Source organism: Pelodiscus sinensis, chromosome 15, assembly GCF_052426305.1.
Source record: "Pelodiscus sinensis isolate ZL-2025 chromosome 15, ASM5242630v1, whole genome shotgun sequence".
Classification (NCBI taxonomy): domain Eukaryota; kingdom Metazoa; phylum Chordata; order Testudines; family Trionychidae; genus Pelodiscus; species Pelodiscus sinensis.
The window spans coordinates 42,416,375-42,438,427 of record NC_143066.1 but is presented as its reverse complement, the minus strand read 5'-3'; the positions used below and the strand labels follow the sequence as shown (position 1 = coordinate 42,438,427).

General features: G+C 65.7%; 1 protein-coding gene across 1 annotated transcript in view; it reads right to left on the bottom strand.

Moving 5' to 3' along the window:
* The window catches only part of HS3ST4 (heparan sulfate-glucosamine 3-sulfotransferase 4), a 113,167-nt gene extending 107,707 nt beyond the window's left edge, over positions 1–5,460 (bottom strand). Inside the window, exon 1 of the mRNA XM_075899950.2 lies at positions 4,423–5,460. Within this exon, the coding sequence (XP_075756065.2) occupies positions 4,423–5,078 (656 nt within the window). The 5' untranslated portion in view covers positions 5,079–5,460. The remainder of the gene's footprint in view (positions 1–4,422) is intronic.
* Between the last annotated feature and the right edge of the window lie 16,593 nt (positions 5,461–22,053).

Below are 22,053 nucleotides of genomic sequence, written 5' to 3'. Positions count from 1 at the left end.
ACAGAAGCCGCGTCCTGCCTGCCCTGGAGCCAGCAGGGTTTTGCCAAAGGTGACAAACTTTTCAATGACGCAAGTTCTGGCATCCAAACCTGCAGGATGGCAGGTGAGTCCCAGGTTCGGGAATCACTGCGGGTCCATCCTCGCCACAGATTAAGCCAGGCTGTTCGGTGGAACTGGCCTTCTCCGGGCTCTCACCCACCCCTCAGCCTGATGGTGTGTCCCCTCCCCCCCGCTCGCTGGCCTCTTGTGGGTCCGGGGTACGGCATGAGCATGGCTCTCCGTTGGGCGAGCAACCTGGCCACTTTGCAGCGAGGGCTCAGGCTGTGCCACTCACAGGCTGGCAGCCCTCCGATGCCTTGCCACAGTGCCCCGGGGCCCCGAAGCACAGACGAGTTCCCCCACTATTCTCCAGGAAAGACTCCCGGAGCATCGCAGCCCCAGGAGCTCCAGTACTACCATGGATGAGCATAGCCACTGTGTGACGCCCTCAGCCCAGTCTGGGCTGCAGCGTGGGGGCTCCCACCCGGGCGAGATCCATCTCCACGCTCAGACCCGAGGGCCAGCCACCCGCGTTAACGCTGCACCGAGGACTTTCCCCGGCGCTGACCGTGGGAGAGTCTTGGACTATGAAAGCGCGGAGCAATGACGACAGCCCCGGCAATGCCTGCTGGAGCTTAGAGGGAGATGCCGTGATGTAGAAGGGGAAGAGGGACCACGTGGCATCGGTTAATTTCCATTTTGACAGACATGGAGAGCTCCAGGCCTCCCAGAGATTCACTGTGGAGCAAATCATGTGGGCACAGGACAGGGACTCAGTCAATTCGCTTTCTCGTGCAGGACAAGACCTGCCGGTAAGCGCCCATGTCTCCGGTAAAAGAACGAGGTGAAACGCAGAACATGCCAAAGACACGTGTGCCAGAAAGAGAGATCGCCGGCTTGTGACGAGAGGCTACAAGGCAATAGCGCTTCCCACAAACCCCTTCCTAGCGCTTTGAAGAGCGTTCGAAACCCAGTCTAGGAGGAGGAGACCCAGGAATTCAGCACCAGCGAACTCACACAGAAGGCTGTAAATGCAACGGAGGGGACCATTCGCCGCTGAGCGCTTCCTTCAAACAACCAAGGCTGAAGGGTTAGAATTGCAAATGAGGATTCCAGGAGAGATTCTGACACCTTAATCCCGGACAATCCCATGCAGCCTTAACTCCACCTTAAACATAAGACATCAGCACAGACAGGAAGATTTCAGAGGTGTAATTTCTACTTAAACTGTAACCCTGGCTTTGAAACGATCACACTCAGCACAGCTCACCCGCCCGCAGCTTTTCCTCAACACAACAGAAATGCAGCAGAGACTAGGGAGAGCTGGGTACCTGATTCCCTAAAGACACTGCATTTTGCACTAACTTCAGCTTCTGGGTCATCGTCAGACACAGCCTCTGTAGCGTGTACGACAGCAGTCTGCTCTCAAGGAGACAAAGGCATGACCAACTGCACCAAGCTCGGGATCCAAAAGCAACAGTGAAGTTATGACCCCATTTTACAGATTAGGAAGTAGAGGCACGGAGAAGTTAAAAAGGGAGGGGTTCCACACCACATTAGCAGAGTTTGGAGTACAGGCTGAACCTCTCTAGTCCTGCGCCCTCTGATCTGGATACATCCGTGGTCCAACGTGATCCGAGTTAGCTGGCTGCCTGCTTAGCATGGGTGTGGCCGAATTTCCCGTGGTCCCATAGAGTTTGTTTACAGACGCCAGGCTTGGCCCCCCATGTTCTGGGCTGTTCTTTAGCTCTAATGTGCCCCGAAACGTCTTCCCACGTCCCAGCAAGCAAGGGGAGTACCGGTGCTGCTGGGTGCTATTGGCCTCCCATGGGTTGGCCCCGGTCGGGTCTCTGGGGAGCCGGACTAGAGAGGTTCAACATGCAGAACAGGAAGTTCCTGTTTCCCAGGACAGGACAGGAATCACCAACCCACTTTCAATAATGAATGTTGCCGGGGAGGCCGGTCAAGTGGTCCCGTTTCCCACCCCCGGCACTAGAAAATCACAGTGGGATGGTGCCAGCAGTTGAACAAGGCCAGCGGCGCGGCGTTCCGCGGCGTGGGAGTCTCCCGTGCAGCAGCCGGCTGGAAGGCAGGAATACGAGTCATTTGGTACGGTTAGAAACCAGGCACGTGTGTGAACATGAACATCGGCTGCATTTCCTCTAGCGAGGACGCACCTGCAAAGCCTCCCAGCCTCCACGCTGCAGGACAGAAGCGAAGCGTCAGCCAGGGGCCAGGCAAAGCCCCTTGCGGTGTCACAAACGGGATTTACGGCTCGGGAGGCCCGAGGGAAGCTGACTGCCTGTGTCTCCCCAGGTTCCAGCTGGGGCCTCAGGCCCCTTGGCAGAGAGATCTGCTCAGGGCCTGCGCTGCAGCTGCCCTGGAGTAACCAGTAGATTTCACTGCCCACAGCTCTCCAGTCCAGCACCAGCAGCCGTGTGCGGAGCACAGCCACACAGCCGCTACAATGGCACCCACCTCCAGCCAGCGCTCTGCCGCTGCCTGCTCCCCGCACTCCCTGGCCCTCTGCTCACAGCTTCCCTGCACAGATGAAAACACAGCTGCTGCCGCATTCAATGCTTGATCTTCTTCTGCCTGCTTTGAACAAAGCCAGACCTCTTGCCGGCACCCTGCTCCTTCCTTTCTTCCACCAAGTTTCTAAACTTATCTTTGCAGCAGGCTCTCCGGTGTGAAAATTCAGCCGAACGCGACGCTGGCTGCCTGAAATACAGCGTGCCCAAAGTACAGTCACCAGAGCCAGGCCGCCTCCTCCTCCCTGTCCAGATGTATCACACACAGCCTTTGGCCAGCACACAAACATGCTCTGGTACAAGTACCCTCTCTCTGATTGCTCCTCTCCACTTCACTGGCGCCCCTCTGAGAATCGCTGGGCAGCATCGCAGAGCCAAGCGGATGCCACAGCAGATCAGGGGTTTGCACACGTCCCTTCCAGCATTTCCAAGCAAACCTGCCCGCCGACGATCACCTCTAAGGTAGCGTTGGCACAAAAACCTCCCACTTCATCTGTGTAAAAAGCGGCTAGTTCAGAGAGTAGGTACCCGCTCGCCCCTGGCCCTGAACGTGTCCAGCACCCTTTTGACGGGCCTACCGAGGAGTGCAAAGAGCCAGGGCCTCGGGATTATTTCCTATTCTGGCGGGTGCTGCCAGGAAGTAACCCCCCCCCCCCCAATTGTCAAGGTGCATCCATGCTCTGTCCTTTCATGTTTTGCCATGAATATTTTAAATCAGGGGAGATCAGATTCATATGCTGACCCACCCACCCAAACCCGACCACTCCAACCCTTGGGAAGGAGTCTCCATTGAAAGTTTCCAACGTGTTCTATCAATGGCAGCCGAGAGCGATCCATACACAGCTCAGTCTAGTCAATTCAAAAACTTCTAGCAGATGGAATGTGTTGCATACAAGAAATAAATCTCCATTTGGGAGGGAAATTCAGGTGCCTGCCTTGTGCAGAAGGAATCCTTGTTTATTTATTGTCGCTTTAAAGCTGGAGCTCTCACCTGGGCTTGCAGGCTGGTTTATTTCTGTAATTATTAACCACCGAACAGGCTAGATCTGTGTATCCTAGTGCAGCTAACGGGAACAATCTGTTCACATCTTCTGTGTACTGGGAACTGCAGAAAATGGGCATGTTCCTCTATTTCTGGCATCTCCGCCAGAGCCCTGTGTGTTAAGCGCTAGAATAGCCAGTGTATTCATTCGACCTTTATTTTACCAGCATTTCAATCTGCTTTTGCACATTTTGCTTACTCGAGGCCCCAGCGCATCTAGTCCCTGGCACCGGCATCCCGTAAGCCTGGCTGCGGCGCCCCCCTCCCAAACACACGGCTTTCCTAGGGCTAAGCAAGGCCAAAGGGGGGGCGCTGGCTGGGATGCAGACACTGGAGACAGACCTGGCTCGGGCAGGCTGCCAGGTGGGAGATGGGCACCTGGCCCCGCTGGCAATCCACAAGCAATGGGCTCGCGTGGGGCGAGAGTTAGATTGGAAACACCCCGAACATCCCGAGCCCTACGGGACAGAGCCCCGAGCAATACAGCCCCTCTCCTGCCCGCACACGAGGAGCAGCGCCCCGAGGGGCCGGGCCGGGGCTGCCTCCCGGAGCTGCGCTCAGGCTCCCAGGCACGGCCCGGGGCGCGGGCAGGGCATTCCTGCGGGTGCCGGGGGCCGCTGCCCTAGCGGGCCGCGCGTGCAGCCAGGCAGGGTCCCGGGCTGAGGCTGGCGCTGTCTCTGCCCCTGGGGGCGCTGGGACCAACCCGCCCGGGGGTCTCCCCCCAGCCCGACAAGAGCGCCCGGGCCCAGCCCTTCCAGCCGGGCGCGCTCCCTCCCGCTGGCGCCCGGCCCTTCCCCGCGCCGCGCTCACCGGTACCACTCCAGCCCCTTGTCGTAGTGCCGGTCGAAGAAGTGGGGCTCGACCCCCACGGCGCGCACGTCGGGGTGCGCCCGGATGGCCTCCAGCAGCGCCCGGGTGCCCCCCTTCTTGACGCCCACGATGAGGGCTTGCGGCAGCCGCTTCTCGCCGTAGTCCGGAGTGGTGCTGCCCGCCCGGCTCAGCTCCTCGTCCGTGGTGCTGGACTCCTGCGGCTCCCTCTCGAAGGCGCCGCTCTGCGCCGCGATCGCCTCGCCGGGGGCCAGCGCGGTGCGCAGCCAGGCGGCCGCCACCCCCGCGCGGCTGGCGTTGCTGGTCCGAGTGGGGGGCGCGGCGGTGGCCGGGGCGCGGGGCGCCGGGGAGCTGCGCAGGGCGCCGGGCGCCGGGGAGCCGCGCAGGCCGGCGGGGGAGCGCAGGGCGCCGGGCGCCGGGGAGCCGCGCAGGCCGGCGGGGGAGCGCAGGGCGCCGGGCGCCGGGGAGCCGCGCAGGCCGGCGGGGGAGCGCAGGGCGCGCGGGCCGGCGCCCCCCATCAGGCTGTAGCACAGGTAGGTGAGGCAGAGCGAGAGGCTGCACATGCAAAGCAGCTTCCGAGCGGGGGGGCCCTTAGAGCCGCGCCCGCCCTGCGCCCCGGGCTGGGCGGGGGGGGCCATGGCTGCTCCCCGCTCCTAGCCCCGGGCACCGGGCGCACATGGTGTCAGCCGCCGCCCGGCAGCCCCGCTTGCATGGGGCGCCGCTGCCCTCCCGCCCCGCAGCCGCCGGGGGGGAGCCCCGCATGGCACAGTCAGCGCGGAACCCCGCCGCCCCCGCGGTGCCGCCGCCTGTGGCCGGCCGGGCGCATGGGACCGGCTCCGTGGCGCGGCGCGGCCGGCGATGCTGCGCTCTGGCTCCGCCGCCGCCGCGCACTGTTGCCGCCCGAGTTCCCGCTGCTAAACTTTGTGCCGAGTGGGAGGCGGAGAGCGCGCTCCCGGCGTGGGGAGAGCCCGCCCCCGGCCGGCTGGAGCGGCGGCAGAGCGCACCCGACCCGGGAGAGCCGCCCGCTGGGCCGAGGGAGGGGACGCGCAGGAAAGACCCCTCCCCCGAACGGCTCCCCCCGCCAACCTCGGCCGCCCTTGCCCCGCCCCAGTGGCTCCCCCATCCCTGCTGCCGCTCCCGTTCCTCGCCCGCCAGCGGCTCAGCCCTGCGCCCCTGCAGCGCTTGGCCTTACTGCCCCTGCACCGCAGCGCTTCTGCCCCTGCCCCTGCCCCCGTCCCCAGCCCCTGCAGCGCTTGGCCTTACTGCCCCTGCACCGCAGCGCTTCGCCTCCTGCTCCCCCTGCCCCCGCCCCCAGCCCCTGCAGCGCTTGGCCTTACTGGCCCTGCACCGCCGCGCTTCGCCCCTGCTGCCCCAGACCCTGCCCCCGCAGCGCTTGGCCTTACTGGCCCTGCACCGCCGCGCTTCGCCTCCTGCTCCCCCTGCCCCAGCCCCTGCCCCCAGCCCCCGCCCCCGCCCCCAGCCCCTGCAGCGCTTGGCCTTACTGCCCCTGCACCGCAGCGCTTCGCCTCCTGCTCCCCCAGCCCCTGCCCCTGCTGCCCCCAGCCCCTGCAGCCACACCCACTCCTCTGCTCCTTAGCTTACTTGTGCCTGCCCCCTGCTCCCCCTGCCCCGAGTCAGCCTGCACCTCCCCCCCCCCCAGCCCTTGGCACTCCAAGCAGGGGCCACTGTGACCCCGAGCCATAAGGAGCCCCCCTTTCATGAGAGCAGATAGGGCCCTGCCCAGAGAGTGGGGATTCCCTCTGCTAGGAAAAGCCCAAAGACGGGCCTACAGTATGTGACCCCTACAGGAGAGTCTGCCCCCCCCCCCCCCGTAGAGCCCCTCCCACCCAAGAGCTCCACTCAGCATGACGGAGGAGGCACCGTACTCCCAGAGGCAGGCCTGGCTCGCTCCACGGGGCTCAAGGCACCGTACTCCCAGAGGCAGGCCTGGCTCGCCCCATGGGGCTCAAGGCACCGTACTCCCAGAGGCAGGCCTGGCTCGCCCCATGGGGCTCAAGGCACCGTACTCCCAGAGGCAGGGCTGGCTCGCTCCATGGGGCTCAAGGCACCGTACTCCCAGAGGCAGGGCTGGCTCGCTCCATGGGGCTCAAGGCACCGTACTCCCAGAGGCAGGGCTGGCTCGCTCCACGGGGCTCAAGGCACCGTACTCCCAGAGGCAGGGCTGGCTCGCTCCACGGGGCTCAAGGCACCGTACTCCCAGAGGCAGGGCTGGCTCGCTCCATGGGGCTCAAGGCACCGTACTCCCAGAGGCAGGCCTGGCTCGCCCCATGGGGCTCAAGGCACCGTACTCCCAGAGGCAGGGCTGGCTCGCCCCATGGGGCTCAAGGCACCGTACTCCCAGAGGCAGGCCTGGCTCGCTCCATGGGGCTCAAGGCACCGTACTCCCAGAGGCAGGCCTGGCTCGCTCCATGGGGCTCAAGGCACCGTACTCCCAGAGGCAGGCCTGGCTCGCTCCATGGGGCTCAAGGCACCGTTCTCCCAGAGGCAGGCCTGGATCGCTCCATGGGGCTCAAGGCACCGTACTCCCAGAGGCAGGCCTGGCTCGCTCCATGGGGCTCAAGGCACCGTACTCCCAGAGGCAGGCCTGGCTCGCTCCATGGGGCTCAAGGCACCGTACTCCCAGAGGCAGGCCTGGCTCGCTCCATGGGGCTCAAGGCACCGTACTCCCAAAGGCAGGCCTGGCTCGCCCCATGGGGCTCAAGGCACCGTACTCCCAGAGGCAGGGCTGGCTCGCTCCACGGGGCTCAAGGCACCGTACTCCCAGAGGCAGGGCTGGCTCGCCCCATGGGGCTCAAGGCACCGTACTCCCAGAGGCAGGGCTGGCTCGCTCCACGGGGCTCAAGGCACCGTACTCCCAGAGGCAGGGCTGGCTCGCTCCATGGGGCTCAAGGCACCGTACTCCCAGAGGCAGGCCTGGCTCGCTCCACGGGGCTCAAGGCTCCGTACTCCCAGAGGCAGGGCTGGCTCGCTCCACGGGGCTCAAGGCACCGTACTCCCAGAGGCAGGCCTGGCTCGCTCCACGGGGCTCAAGGCACCGTACTCCCAGAGGCAGGCCTGGCTCGCTCCATGGGGCTCAAGGCACCGTACTCCCAGAGGCAGGCCTGGCTCGCTCCATGGGGCTCAAGGCACCGTACTCCCAGAGGCAGGCCTGGCTCGCTCCATGGGGCTCAAGGCACCGTACTCCCAGAGGGAGGGCTGGCTCGCCCCATGGGGCTCAAGGCACCGTACTCCCAGAGGCAGGCCTGGCTCGCCCCATGGGGCTCAAGGCACCGTACTCCCAGAGGCAGGCCTGGCTCGCTCCATGGGGCTCAAGGCACCGTACTCCCAGAGGCAGGGCTGGCTCGCCCCATGGGGCTCAAGGCACCGTACTCCCAGAGGCAGGCCTGGCTCGCCCCATGGGGCTCAAGGCACCGTACTCCCAGAGGCAGGCCTGGCTCGCTCCATGGGGCTCAAGGCACCGTACTCCCAGAGGCCGGGCTGGCTCGCTCCATGGGGCTGAAGGCACCGTACTCCCAGAGGCAGGCCTGGCTCACTCCATGGGGCTCAAGGCACCGTACTCCCAGAGGCAGGGCTGGATCGCTCCATGGGGCTCAAGGCACCGTACTCCCAGAGGCAGGGCTGGCTCGCCCCATGGGGCTCAAGGCACCGTACTCCCAGAGGCAGGCCTGGCTCGCTCCATGGGGCTCAAGGCACCGTACTCCCAGAGGCAGGCCTGGCTCGCTCCATGGGGCTCAAGGCACCGTACTCCCAGAGGCAGGCCTGGCTCGCTCCATGGGGCTCAAGGCACCGTACTCCCAGAGGCAGGCCTGGCTCGCCCCATGGGGCTCAAGGCACCGTACTCCCAGAGGCAGGCCTGGCTCGCCCCATGGGGCTCAAGGCACCGTACTCCCAGAGGCAGGCCTGGCTCGCCCCATGGGGCTGAAGGCACCGTACTCCCAGAGGCAGGCCTGGCTCGCCCCATGGGGCTGAAGGCACCGTACTCCCAGAGGCAGGCCTGGCTCGCTCCATGGGGCTCAAGGCACCGTACTCCCAGAGGCAGGGCTGGCTCGCTCCATGGGGCTCAAGGCACCGTACTCCCAGAGGCCGGGCTGGCTCGCTCCATGGGGCTCAAGGCACCGTACTCCCAGAGGCAGGCCTGGCTCGCCCCATGGGGCTCAAGGCACCGTACTCCCAGAGGCAGGGCTGGCTCGCTCCATGGGGCTCAAGGCACCGTACTCCCAGAGGCAGGCCTGGCTCGCTCCATGGGGCTCAAGGCTCCGTTCTCCCAGAGGCAGGCCTGGCTCGCCCCTTCCCCCCTCTCCCCCTCCCCCCCCAGTAACCGCTCTTGTCTGGGGCCAGGGCGGGGCTGCAGGGCTTAGCCAGGCAGCTCGGGGTGTGGGGGGAGGGGTGGATATGGGCGTGTGACGCTCCCCCTTGCCCTGGAGTCGGTGAGCACCTCGGGGTGGGCAGAGGATTGGGTGGAGGCAGGGCAGGTGCACAGAAGGGGCCCTCCCACCCAGCCTGCAGTCCCGGAGCATCGATCCCCCTGGGCCCAGGCTGGCGGCTGGCCCGTGGCGCCGTGGGGTCTCCTTGCTGTGTGGCCCGACCAGAGAGCGAGGGACAATGGAACTCGAGCGCCTCTCGGCATCACTGCCGGGACTCAGCAGGGACCAGACAGTGAATGGGGGGGGGGGGGCGAGTTTCAGAGGCCTGGGCCTAGGGGACACCTCTGACGTCCCCCTGCAAGCTCCCCCAGCTCCCGTGTGAGACCAGGGAGGCCTGTGTGGGGCTGCCCATTCAGGGACCAGCCCTCTGGGTTGGGGGCAGCCACCGTGCCCCTACGAATCCCGGAACCTCAGCTTCCCCCGGGGGAGAGCACACCCGAAGGCAGGAGCCCCTCCTCGGCACATGCTCTGCGGCCAGCCACGCAGGCTCCTCCGCCTGACAAATGGGCGTCAGCCCCTCGGGGGGCTCGGCTCCCGGCCCTCTGCTGCTCAGAGGCAGGGCAGTGTGTCTGTGCGGGGGCGGGGGGGGCTGATCGCACACGCACCCAGCAGGGCAGGTGCTCTGGAGACGCTGTGCGTGTCGCTGCTGGGCTGAGCCCAGGGCAGAGCCCCGTCTGGAGAGGGGAAGCCCCTGTGGCTGGGCGCTGCCAGGCACCGTGACAAATGAATGGAACAGGAGGAAGAGCCTGGACTCTCCCCAGTGTGAACAAAGCTCAATGCTGCTCTCAGCTGGACATGTGCTCCTCTGCGCCGCTTCGGCTCCCAGAGAGATGAGTCCTTCCAGCGGCGTTTGGACGGCTTGGGGCCCGGTGGCCTGTCAATCATTCCCTGCAACGAGTGGATTCCTTTCCCCGCGTTCCCGTCCTGGGAACGGGGTAACCGGCCTGCCTGGAGTCAGGCCGAGTCTCCGTCACTCAGCCTCGGGCTCCACGCCGGAGCCAGCTCTCGGCTGAGCAGGGCCGGGCTGGGGGCACGCCCACGAGAGCCCAGAGCCGGCAAGCCACGGAGGCTGTGCGGGTGACCGGAGGCGAGGGGCCACGTGTGCTCCACTGGGCCAGTGGGACCCGAGGGTGGCATCTGGATTCAAAGGCAAGGGCCCTGAAAGCTGCGTGGGTGGGGCAGGGCTGAGTTCAGCCCAGTGCAGCTGGAGGGAGGCCTGTGAGGGCCAGAAGTGGGGAGCAGACTGGCTGTAGCCTCTCCAGCCATCCTTAACCTAAATCCCAAGCAGCTGCTGCAGTGTGAGCGTAAGCAAATCAATAGAGCCACTGCTGGCTCCAGATTGCTGGGGCGCGGGGAGCGTACAGCCTGCTGCTCCCTGCCCGCTCCCCTTCCCTGGAGCATGACGGCCCCAGGCCTGCCTCAGGCGCGCCGCGGTGCCCAGCGACCCCCATGCTGCCCCCAATGCCATGCTGGAGGAGTTGCCTCAGAACAGAGCTTGGCCAGTCTTGCAGCTTTGCACACCTGCTTCTGCGCTGGCTTGTCTTTGATTTCAGCCTGGAGGAGCCACTGGGAATCTAGTGGAGTCAATAATAGAAAGACGGGCCGATTCTGCCGGCCTCCTGCCTGAGCCCCGGAGCCAGCAGACACCGCGCCTCTGCCTTTGCGCTGATGCCCTGCTGGCCAGATGCGGTTTGCCTGGCAGCGCCGTTTTCACGGGCCAGGGGAAGATTTGCCCTGGAACCGAGGGAAGCTCCCAGGATAAAACAAGAGGGGCCAGAAAAACGTCAGTTATGTATCCTGAAGCGGAGCCCCCGTGCAAGCCAGGGCATTTCCCGAAACGCTGCAGCCTGAGATCCCGGGGGCTCCCCTCCGGGCGGGGCTGCACAGCACCAAGCAGAGACGGCACAGCCAGCCTGTCAGGGCCGGCGACGGGCGGGTGCCCAGGCTCGCTGTGGAGGGTTTCATCCCTTGTGACAGAAGCAGCATTTCTGGGGGGGGGGGGCCAAGCACATCCCTGAGCGGAGGGGAGTGGGAGCCGGTGTCTGGCTGCGCCGGTGGGAGCTGACCGAGTGGGACACTTTCCATGACAGTTTCTGCTGCTGACGGCTCCTACGTTTCCATCGTGTTCCAGGCACCTTCATTAGCCCGGAACTCGCCCCCAGGCTGTCAGAGTCCAGCAGGTGCTGTTGGCTCCGCACAGGAGTCACCTGGGCAGATCAGACCCAGGATCCGCCCTCTCCTGCCAGGGGCCACGGCCGGCTGCTTTGGAGGCAGGTGCAAGGACCCCACAGCGAGAGTTATGGCACGTCCCTCCCAGAGGCGGCTTCTTTCAAGCCCCTGCTATTCAGTGGCTGCCCTGGGATATGAAGATTTAAGTCACTTCTAATTCCCCCCCTATGCAATGTAACTGGGTTTGTGGTTCCTGCTGGCCCTGGGCCTCCCTGGCGTCCTGTGGGCACGGCCTGGGGCTACACCCAGCCGGAGTTCAGGGATGAGCCTGCCAGGATCCTGGATGAGGCTGGGATCTCTCTGGGAGCAGGAGATCCCAGCCGGAAGGCAGCAGGGAGATGCAGGCCTGGGACTCCTGCGGTGAGGGCAGGGGAAGGGGCTGGAGGAGGAGGACTCCTGCAGGGGTCGGGAGAAGGGGCAGGGCCCCACGGAGCAGAGCGGTGCCGTCGGGAGCCTGGCAGGAGGTCGTTTGAGAGCCGTGAATCAGCCCCGTGCAGGCGGGGACTGAACGAGCCGGGCATGTTTGTGGAAGGAGGCCGGGGGCAGGGAACCGCGGAGGCACCTCTGGCCCTGGGGTGCCTGTCTGGCGGCAGGCCCTGTCATGGGGCCCTTGCTCGGTTGGGCGAGGCGCCCGGTCTCCCCGAGCTCATGGGCGCCGTTTCGGTGGCTTTTCCTGGGAGCTGGGTTGGCCGCGGGGGAATCCAGACGGGCCCATTTCGGTGGCGCCAGCAGCGTTCCTCCAGCTCCGTGGCGATGCTTTTCTCTGCAGGCCGCAGGCGGGTGCCGCTCTGCAGCTGGGCCCCGGTGCAAGGGGACTGGGTGCGTCCAGTGATGGCGCGTCGGGGAGCCCCCACCCTGCACCCCCGTCCGCAGCCAGAGGGGCCTCTCCGCCGGCCAGCAGAGTGCACATGGGAGATACAGCCCAGCGTGCGTCTGATGTAGGCACAGGCTAGGCCGACAGCCTAGTTCCCTTGGGGGAGGGGTTACAGGCCCCTGACCCCCCCCCCCACTGGTTAGTCTGCTGCCCCATGCTCTCCCTGCCCAGCTCCCAGCCCTGCCCCCAGCCAGGGGCCGTCTCCCCCTCCCTTCCTTTGTCTCCCCCTGGGAAGAGCCTTGTTCCCTGCCCAGGCTGGGCCAATCCACACGTGGGGGAGGCAGTGGGAATCGCACAGCCCAGCCAGGGGACCCGGGTCACAGAGCAGACAGCCCCCCCCCCACTACGGCAAACTGAGCGGGGTCACTCCGCCGTGGCCTGGGGAAGGTCGGGCCCCCGCCGGGTAAAGCCGCAGCAGTGACACTGGCGCTGCCCTGCAGGAGCCGGCTCCCCGCTGGTCGGCTGCTGCACGGCTTTGAGGGGCCGACACGGCCCACGGACCAGCCCCTCTGCTCCCCTGGGGCTCTGCCCAGGGCCATGAGCTCAGCGAGCCTTTCCCGGAAAGCCAGGACGTCTTCACCCCCGACGCTCCATCCGGGGAGGCATCCCCCCCATAACTCTCTCAGCAAGCCCAGGGGTCCTTCCCCCTCTGCACCCCGGCTCGGTCCGGGAGAGCCTGGCAGACCCTCGGGGCGTCTCCCTGTGCAGACAGCGGGGGGGCAGGGACTCGTCCCAGTCCTGCGGGTGCTGGTGCATAAAGGCCTCCAGCATCTGCGCCAGGGTCCCCGGGAACCTCCCCACCAGCCCGCGGGGCCGGGCGCCCTACGCTGGGGCCCAGGTGAGCCGGGCCCCGTGCGTCTCCCACAGGCACCGGAGCGGGGCCGACATGAAGTGGGGTCCCTGGTCCGTGAGGACTCCTGGGGAACCCCCCCTCCTGAAAAGGGCCAGCAACGCGTCTGCCACCATGTCTGCCTCGCTAGAGGGCAGGGCCACGGCCCCGGGGCAGTGGGTGGCCGTATCCACGGCTACCAGGTGTTCTTGTTCCCCGTCCGGGTCGCCCGGCCGACAGGCCCCACTATCTCTGTTGTGCCCTCCGGAACCGCTCCTCTACGATGGGCTGGCGCCTCAAGGCAGCTTCCCCCGTCTCGGGCTTTCCGCGCCCTGGGGCAGGGGTCGCAGGCCTGGCAGGACCACTGCCCGGCGCAAACATCCCCGGCCAGGAAAAGGCCCGAAGCAGCCTGAGCCGGGTGCGCCGGAGCCCCTGGAGCCCCGCGAATGGGATGTCATGGGCCAGATACAGCAGCCCGGGGCGATATCTTTGGGGGACCACCAGCTGCTGCTGGACCCCCACGCCCCCACCTTCCCTGGGGGGAGCCACTCCCGGAACAGGAATCCCCTCCCCCACAGGGACCTCTCCTGGCCGCCTCCCCCAGGGCTGAGCTGCGCCGAGGCCGGTCCGGTCCCTCAGCGTCTGTAAGGAGGGATCCACCTGCATCTCCGCCTGGAATTCAGCCGCTGGGGCAGGGACCTGGCCCCCCCTTGCCTGGGTCCAGGGCTCTAGCCCTGCTGGGCCCCGTGTCTGCTGGGACGGGGCCCTGAGGCCCGTGCAGAGAGCTCTCCCCTGGGTCAAGGTCACCAGCCCCTCGCTGGCTCTGGCTACGGGTGGTGACCAGCGTCCTGTGGGGTCCGTCTGGCCACTCCTCTAGGTCCCCCCCATCAGCACCTCGGTGGGCAAGTGCCAGTGACCCCCACTTCCCTGGGGCCTCCTTGGCCCCCATTTCAGATGCACCCGGGCTACGGGCACCTTAAACGGGTCCTGTCTGTGCCCCTCAGGGTCAGCGGAGTGTCGGGCACCATGTGGTCTGGGGCTACGACCTCGGGCCGGGCCAGCGTCACCTCCGCCCCGTGTCCCAGTGGCCCGTCACCTCCCTGCCACCCACCTGCCGGGGCACGAGGCTCTCGCTCCGCCCTGCCACCCACCTGCAGGGGCACGAGGCTCTCGCTCCGCAGGGCCCTGCCCACCCGGTACACGGAGAGACCCGCCTCCGGAGCATCAGGTCTCCGGGAGGGGTCGGCCTGAGCAGCCTTCCCCCACTTTGGCCTGCGGTTTGCCTGCCGGCCCCTGCCTCTGGGGCAGCCTGCCCCTCCCCCAGCCCCACCCAGTTAACCCCGGGAGTTGTGGGGCCTGTCCTGGCGCCTGGGGCACTGAGCCCGCTTGTGGCCTCTTTGCCCGCAGCGATGGCAGGTCAGGTCCTGCGGGCCCCTTTGGGCCGGCTCCGCCCGGGCCCTGCCTGTGTCTCTGGGGGCGGATGACTGGGCCCTGTCTCTTGGGCTCGCCCCGTGGATGACTCCCTCCGTCGCTCAGCCGAGATCCGGTCTCTGCGCGGTTCCCTCTCTCTCCAGGACTCCCGTTCACACCCGGACCGGCTCTCCGGGAACTCGTCCGCCAGCCTCCCGGCCTCCTGGGGGTCCTCTGGCCTCCGGTCCTTGAGCCACAGCCTCAGGCTGGACAGGCACGTTCCTGTGACAGCGCGTTGGGGTTTCCCGTCTCCTGCATCCCCGGAATGGCACGGACAGACTCCCCCAGCCAGTCGAACAGGGGAGTTTATTGCTTCTCCAGGATACAGCCCAGCACAGATGGAATCTGGTTCCAGGGCAGGCCTAGGATGCCTCAGCCCCCTTGAGATGGGGGAGCCTGGGCCCCTAAATCCCAGCCCATTGCCTAGGCTGCTTCCTTCATGATACCAGACAGAAACTGCCCAACTTCCAGCCCTGCCCCCCAGCCAGGGGCGGCATCCACCTTCCTTTGTTCCTCTCCCTGGGGGGTAGCTGGTCGGACAGGTTGGGAGACCCTGGCCTAGTGACTCATCCCCTGCCCTGCTGGGCCGTGGTACAGGCAGCAGCCAGTGGGGGTCACCCACAGCCCCAGCCTAGCAACCAGCAAGGTACCAACACTACGGCACAGCTCCATAGAACTGTTCCAGGATCATCAGCTCAGCCAGGTCCTCTGTGGTCTGGGCCCCGACCCTGAGCACCCGCTTGCGGCAGGATTGCGCCAGGCAGGAGGCCAGATCCACACAGGTCTCCCCTGGCTCCTTCTGCACCCCCGGAACCTCTTCCTGTACGTCTCAGGGGTCAGCCCGCACTTGTGCAGCAGGGCCTGTTGGACTCGTTTGTAGTCACCCGGCTGCAGATCCTCCAGCTGGGCGAGCCCCCCTGCGGCCTCCTGACCCAGCAAGGGGGGAGCTGCTGGAGCCGGTCCACCGGGGGGCTCTGGTGCAGTTCACAGGAACCCGTCCATGTCCCCCACGTCCTTACATTGGACCAACACGAGCGTCTCCAAGTGTCTGGCCATCCTGACCCCCTGGGGCCCTCCCCACTCACGCAGCCGGGCCCCTTGTCATCCCCGCTCCACCAAGGCCTGCTCATGCTGCTGCTGTCTCTCTTGGTCCTGTTGTTCCTTCTGTCATTTCTGGCGCTCCTCCCTATGCTCCTCCAATTCCTTCAGCCTCAGCTCGATCTCCAGCCGTCACAGCTGTGTCAGGGGGGACCCTGCCCGAGATGAATCACGGCTGGCGGAGCGTGGCCTGGCGGGCACCGCGTCTGTCTGGCGGACTCCAGCCCTCCCTCCTGCCTGGGAGTCTGAGACGCTCCCAGGGGGTGTCTGGCTGCTCCCCGCTGGGACAGGATCCTGGCCCCTGGACAGGTCATTCTCTTCCAGCTGGGCAATCAGCTGGGCCTTGGCTGCTTTCCCCACGGGCAGACCCCTCTCTCTGCACAACCCACCAGCTCTGCCTTGAGGAGTCAGGCGTAGGCATCGCCCCACCGATCCCCGGGGTGCAGACTCACCAGCCGGATGCTGCAGCGCCCCACGACTCCCAGGAACCGCTTCGCTCTGCCTCCAGCACGCCTGGCTCTTGCAAGCCCCTTCCTCCTCCTGCACCTTGTTACTCGCTGCCGGAAGCTCCATCCACAGGGTGCAGTGCGTCCCGCCCCGACACCACTGTGATGGCACACTCGGGGAGCCCCCCACCCTGCAGCCCCGTCCGCAGCCAGAGGGGACCCTCCGCCGGCCAGGAGAGTGCACATGGGCCTATTGCTTCTGCGAGATACAGCCCAGCGTGCGTCTGATGTAGGCACAGGCTAGGCCGACAGCCTAGTTCCCTTGGGGGAGGGGTTACAGGCCCCTGACCCCCCCCCCCCACTGGTTAGTCTGCTGCCCCCATGCTTCCCCACACTCAGACCCCCAGCTCCCAGCCCTGCCCCCCAGCTGGGTGGCCGTCTCCGCATCCCTTCCTTTGTCTTTGGGAAGAGCCTTGTTCTCTGCCCAGGCTGGGCCTGGCTGTCTGGGCCAATAACATGGGTGAGTCAGTGGGAATTTCACAGCCCAGCGCAGCCAGGTGGGGACACCGGTTACAGAGCAGACAGCCCCCCCCAATGTCCCGGTAGCTGTCCCTGTGACGGACCGGGCCGGTCTGGGCACAGCTGAGGGCGAATTGCTCAAATCCGGGGCTCCTTACAGCCCCCAGACTGGAGACCTCTCCAAACAGGCCACAAACCAGTCCCACAGAGCGCTTCAGCTGCCTGCCTGAAGCCTCCCGAGCAAAACCCCTCTGACATCCCAGCAATATCCGTGCCCCAGATGGCCCCGGGCCTCATACACCGGGGGGGGGGGGGTCCTAGCACCCAATCCCACCTACCCCAAACAAGTTCTGTCCGGTTCCAAGAAACCAGCCACAGATCCCTGGTCAATTTACCCTCCGGACCTTACCCACAAATCACGCTGGGCCAATCCTTTAGCATCTAACAACTAAGGGTTTATTATCACAAGAAAGAAAAGCCTGAGAGTGAGGTTGTTAAAGGATAGTACGTTACATGCACCGAATCTCCCAGTTCTCGATGCAGGCTCTAGCAGAGATGTTACAGCTGCTGGTTTAAAAGTTCTTATTGCACATCCTAGGATCAGGATGGGTTCACAGGTCTTCCGGGCTCTTCAATCCCTGCGATGCTGCCTCTGGGATGAAGTGCTGAGCTGAGAACCAAGATGGAGTCGACCACATGGCCTCTTTATCCCTCCTTCCTGGTCTCTTCTTGGCTGCAGCAGGTCACCTGGCCAGTGGCCATTCTCTGTGTTCCCTGCTGGCAGCCCTCAGGTGTCAGCCTCATTATTTAGGTGTGTCCTTGGCCCATTGAGAGCCATTGTCCCACAGGGCCTCGCTAATTAGCATGTCCACAGGCCCGGCCCTGCCCAATGCTCTACCACATGCAGGGAAATCTTCAGTGTCCATCCAAGTCCATGTTTATAATTGCACACACAGACATTATACACACACATGACTAGCGTACGTAGGATTAGCAGCCAGTGAGCTTCTATTCAACACCCCACATGGCCCCTTCTATACCATTTTCTGGGGCCAACACCCCCACCTATGGGTGCATCAGCGATCTGGCTGCTCCCCTCAAGATCCAGTAACGTGACAGTCCCCGCCAGTCGCTTACCCAGGAGAGCGAGACGCTGCTTGAGCCTGGCCTGCCAGTGCCTCCTGGGGAGAAGAGCTCCGGCAGCAGAGGGGACAGCAGAGATCAGTGGGGCCAGCGTCTAACGCCAGTCTGGACATTAGGTGCCCGTTGGAAGGGGAGGGGCTGGAGGGATCCCTGGACCAGCTTTGCCAGGGTTGGGGTTAGCTCCTCTGCCTGACGTCTTTCCATCTGCTGTGGAGGGCTTCCGGCCTCAGCCCCACAGCAGGGGGGCAGGAATCGCCAGGCCGTGCCATACAGGACTCCAGGCTCAGCGGTCACCACGGCCCCTTAGGCCTGGGTAAGCTCTGAACTGATGTATCACCTCATTGCTGCTGGCCCAGGAAGCGGGGCTCCGGCCAAAGGCATGGACGAGATCTCCGCCTGCCTGCCACGCCGTGTCGCTGCTCAGAGCCCTGCCAGACAGCCAGACCCTCCTGCCCCAGCCTGGCTCTCTGCTCCCGTTTCCCTGTTTGGCATGAGTCCGAAACACGGCAGACTGGCCCCGCGCTGGGCATGCCAGGAACTGGGGAGTGACCTGCAAAGGCAGGAGCCACGTGAGGGCCAGCGAAAGCTCCTAGCTGCTCTGTGCAGGCTGCGGGAGGCCATTCTGCCGCTCGAGGCGCGCTGGGGGCGGAGGGGCAGCTGCTCTGCGCTCACCCCTCTGTAGGGCTCAGGCACCCCGGCTCCTCGCGCTCTGCTGCACCGGCCGAGGCTCCGGCAGGAGGAGGAGGAAGGGAACCTTCGCCAGCGCCGAGGTACACGCCGAGGGAAACGACCTTCCGCCTCCCACGGGGCTGCACCGAGAGCGGGTGAGGCCTTTCCTGCCACCCCTCTCGCCCCACGGCCCCACGGCCGGCACAGCCTAGGGCCCGGCCCGTGGAGTTCGCCCGCTCTGCTGCCGACTGGGCCAGGATCGGCCCCATCACCTGCGTGTCCCTGGGAGCAAGGCGTCTGCCCCCCTCCCCGTTGCTGCTGTTTGTGGGCGGGCTGTCTGCCGGGAGAGCCAATGAGAGCGCTAGGGACGTGCAGCCGCTCTGCAGGTGGCCTCTGGCGGCCCCGCGAGGTGCGTCCCTGGAGGAGCCTGGCTCAGGGAAGGACCCTGGGAACCTCCCGCTGCCCGTGGCTGGCTCGGGCCTGGGGGCGGGGGATTCCTGTGCCGGACCCGGCTTCCCCCTCGCCCCTGTTCTCGTTATCCGACTGGCCCCCCGTCTCTGGGCCGTCGCGCTGCCCTGCCCCCCCTACAGAGCGGCCCCCTTCTCGGCCCTCAGGGCACTGCCGGGCAGAGCCCGGTCGCTGGCTCGAGGCCACAGCGACGTCTGCAGTGCACGGGCTGCCCAGTGGCACAAAGGGCCCCGAGTCCCCGGCTCTACGTCAGCAGGCAGGCCCAGCGTCCTGCGGCCCCCTGGCGCCCTGTCCCACGGCAGCACGTCGGGGTGGCCGGGCAGCGCTCCCGGGCTGCCGTGACCGACACGCAGGCTGCGGGTGAGTGGCGTTATCTGCGCGCTGTCAGGAGATAGACCTGCAAGCCGAGTGCCAGGCTCGCAAGGAAGAGACGCCTCCGGCTGATGGCGGGGTGGGCTGACAAAGATTACACCGCACGGAAGCAAAGCGAGGTGTCTCCGGTGTGTATGTTCATACCACAGGCGCAAGGCTCAGCTCGCAAGGGGGCGAACTGGCATCTGCCCTCCAGGGGGAACTGAGGCACGGAGCAAAGCCAAGGCTTGCCCAAAAGCACCCAGTGAGCGAGCTGCAGAGCCAAGAAACTCTCCTAGGTGCTTATGTGGTCCCCGTGCCTCACAGTGTGTCCTGCAGTCACTCGCTCTCCCCTGGGAGGCAGGCCAGGGGTATTGCACACATGGGAAGGGAGGAGCAGAGAGACTGAGGGTATGTCTACACTACCCTCCTAGTTCGAACTAGGAGGGTAATGTATGCATGCCGCACTTGCTAATGAAGCCCGGGATTTGAATTTCCCGGGCTTCATTAGCATAAGCGGGGAGCCGCCATTTTTAAATCCCCGCTGCTTCGAACCCCGTGTAGCGCGGCTACACGGGGCTCGAACTAGGTAGTTCGGACTAGGGTGCCTATTCCGAACTACCGGTACACCTCATTTAACGAGGAGTACCGGTAGTTCGGAATAGGAAGCCTAGTCCGAACTACCTAGTTCGAGCCCCGTGTAGCCGCGCTACACGGGGTTCGAAGCAGCGGGGATTTAAAAATGGCGGCTCCCCGCTTATGCTAATGAAGCCCGGGAAATTCAAATCCCGGGCTTCATTAGCAAGTGCGGTATGCATACATTACCCCGCTAGTTCGAACTAGCGGGGTAGTGTAGACATACCCTGAGTGACTTGACCAAGGGCGTACAGGTGGCTGTGGAGGAGCTCCCAGCCCCACGCTCTGGACAGTGTACCCTGCTGCCTCCCCACTTGCAGGGCAGGGTGGGTGCTGGGGGGTGACAACGTTCCTGCCCCCAGTTCCTGACCACCCATTGTTCCTGCAGCTGCGTCACCCACCAGCGGCAGGGGTGGGGTGACGCACCGAGCTGGCATGACATCTCGCCGAGAGACAGCGGTTCCCCAGCCTGCCCGCAGGGTGAGCAGGGGCTAAGTGACCCTCTGGCGGCTCCCTCTGGGCAAGGGCCCCGGGCGCAGAAATCGCAGGCCCTGCGACCGGCAGCGTCCCATGCCTGTGGGAGGACAGGTGACCGGGGCTGGCCCATGGCGGGGAGATGTCTCCCTTGGCCCACTTGCCCTGGCTCCGCCCATCCTGGCTGCTGGACACCTGCCCCCAAGAGTAAATCCACCTGGAAGAACATCAGCGAGCTGGAGCAGCCCTGCCCGGGGGCTGGCAACACGGCCAGGCCGCAGGCAAGAGCATTCGACAGCCTTGTGGGGCAAGAGCCCCCTGCCGCCGGGCGCGCCGGCAAAGTCACTTACCGGGGGCTGGTTCCTCAGGACGGGCTGCAGCCAGAGGGGGTCTGACCTGCACCAACGCCAGGTGCGCCGCCGCGGGAGCTGGGCCCGATCCGCTGGGAACGCCGGAGCTGGGCCCGATCCGCTGGGAACGCCGGAGCTGGGCCTGATCTGCTGGGAACGCCGGAGCTGGGCCTGATCCGCTGGGAACGCTGGAGCTGGGCCCGATCTGCTGGGAACGCCGGAGCTGGGCCTGATCCGCTGGGAACGCTGGAGCTGGGCCCGATCCGCTGGGAACGCCGGAGCTGGGCCCGATCCGCTGGGAACTCTGGAGCTGGGCCCAATCCCTCTGGGAACACCAGAACTGGGCCTGATCCCTCTGGGAACGCCGGAGCTGGGCCCGATCCCTCTGGGAACACCAGAACTGGGCCCGATCCCTCTGGGAATGCCGGAGCTGGGCCCGATCCCTCTGGGAACACCGGAGCTGGGCCCGATCCCGCTGGGAACGCCGGAGCTGGGCCCGATCCGCTGGGAACACCGGAGCTGGGCCTGATCCGCTGGAAATGCCGGAGCTGGGCCCAATCTGCTGGGAACGCTGGAGCTGGGCCCGATCCCTCTGGGAACACCGGAGCTAGGCCCGATCCTGCTGAGAACGCTGGAGCTGGGCCTGATCCGCTGGGAACTCTGGAGCTGGGCCCAATCCCTCTGGGAACACCAGAACTGGGCCCGATCCCTCTGGGAACGCCGGAGCTGGGCCCGATCCCTCTGGGAACGCTGGAGCTGGGCCCGATCCCTCTGGGAACGCCAGAGCTGGGCCTGATCCCTCTGGGAACGCTGGAGCTGGGCCCAGGCCCGCTGAGAATGCTGTCCCTGGGCCCAATCCCAACGAGCAGACTGCACTTCCGGCAGCGGTGGGGATGGGGTATTGCGAAAGGACGTGCCCAGTCCGTGGCAGGGAACGCTTGGAAATCGTTAGACGCTGGACAGACAAGTTGAAGCTCTGCCCCTCGGCTTTGAGCTCAGTCTCTCCGGAACGGGCGCACGCACCGCGCCGCTGGAGATGCAGACCTAGGCCCAGAGGAGCCAGGATGCCTGGGTTTGGCCTGTGGCCCTGCAGCTCACCCGCCGTTCTCGCCCACTTGCTTCTCGCCTGGTGGTGATGGTGGCCCCCAGCCAGCCCAGGCGAGGCCCAGGCGCCGTTGTGCAGGAGCTGTTGGCAGAGGGCTGGGCAGACACGAGCCGTATCAGGTGCCTGTCCCGGCCTCTCTCCGTCTCGCTCCATCCCGCAGTCTCTGAACGCGCTGGGCCAAGCCCGTCTTGCACCCCCAGCTCCCCTGGCTTCCCAAGGCAGCGTGGGCGGCCCGGGCCGTGCTGTTCGCTGAGGTGACTCTCGGAGCCGCTGGTGAACGCGTGAGGCCCCCGCAGCAGGGCAGCTCTGCCGGAGGGCGCTGGGGTGCACGGTGCCCAGGCTGAGCGCGTCTGCTTCCCTGCCAAGGAGTCTAGCCAGATCCCGGCAGCCCCGAGACCCCTTCTCCCCGCACGGCACCGGAAGCGCAGGGCCTTTCCCGGCAGACGGGCCAGGGAGAAGCCAATGAAGCAGAGGAAATGGCCTCCGGGAGCACAGGCCAACGTGCCC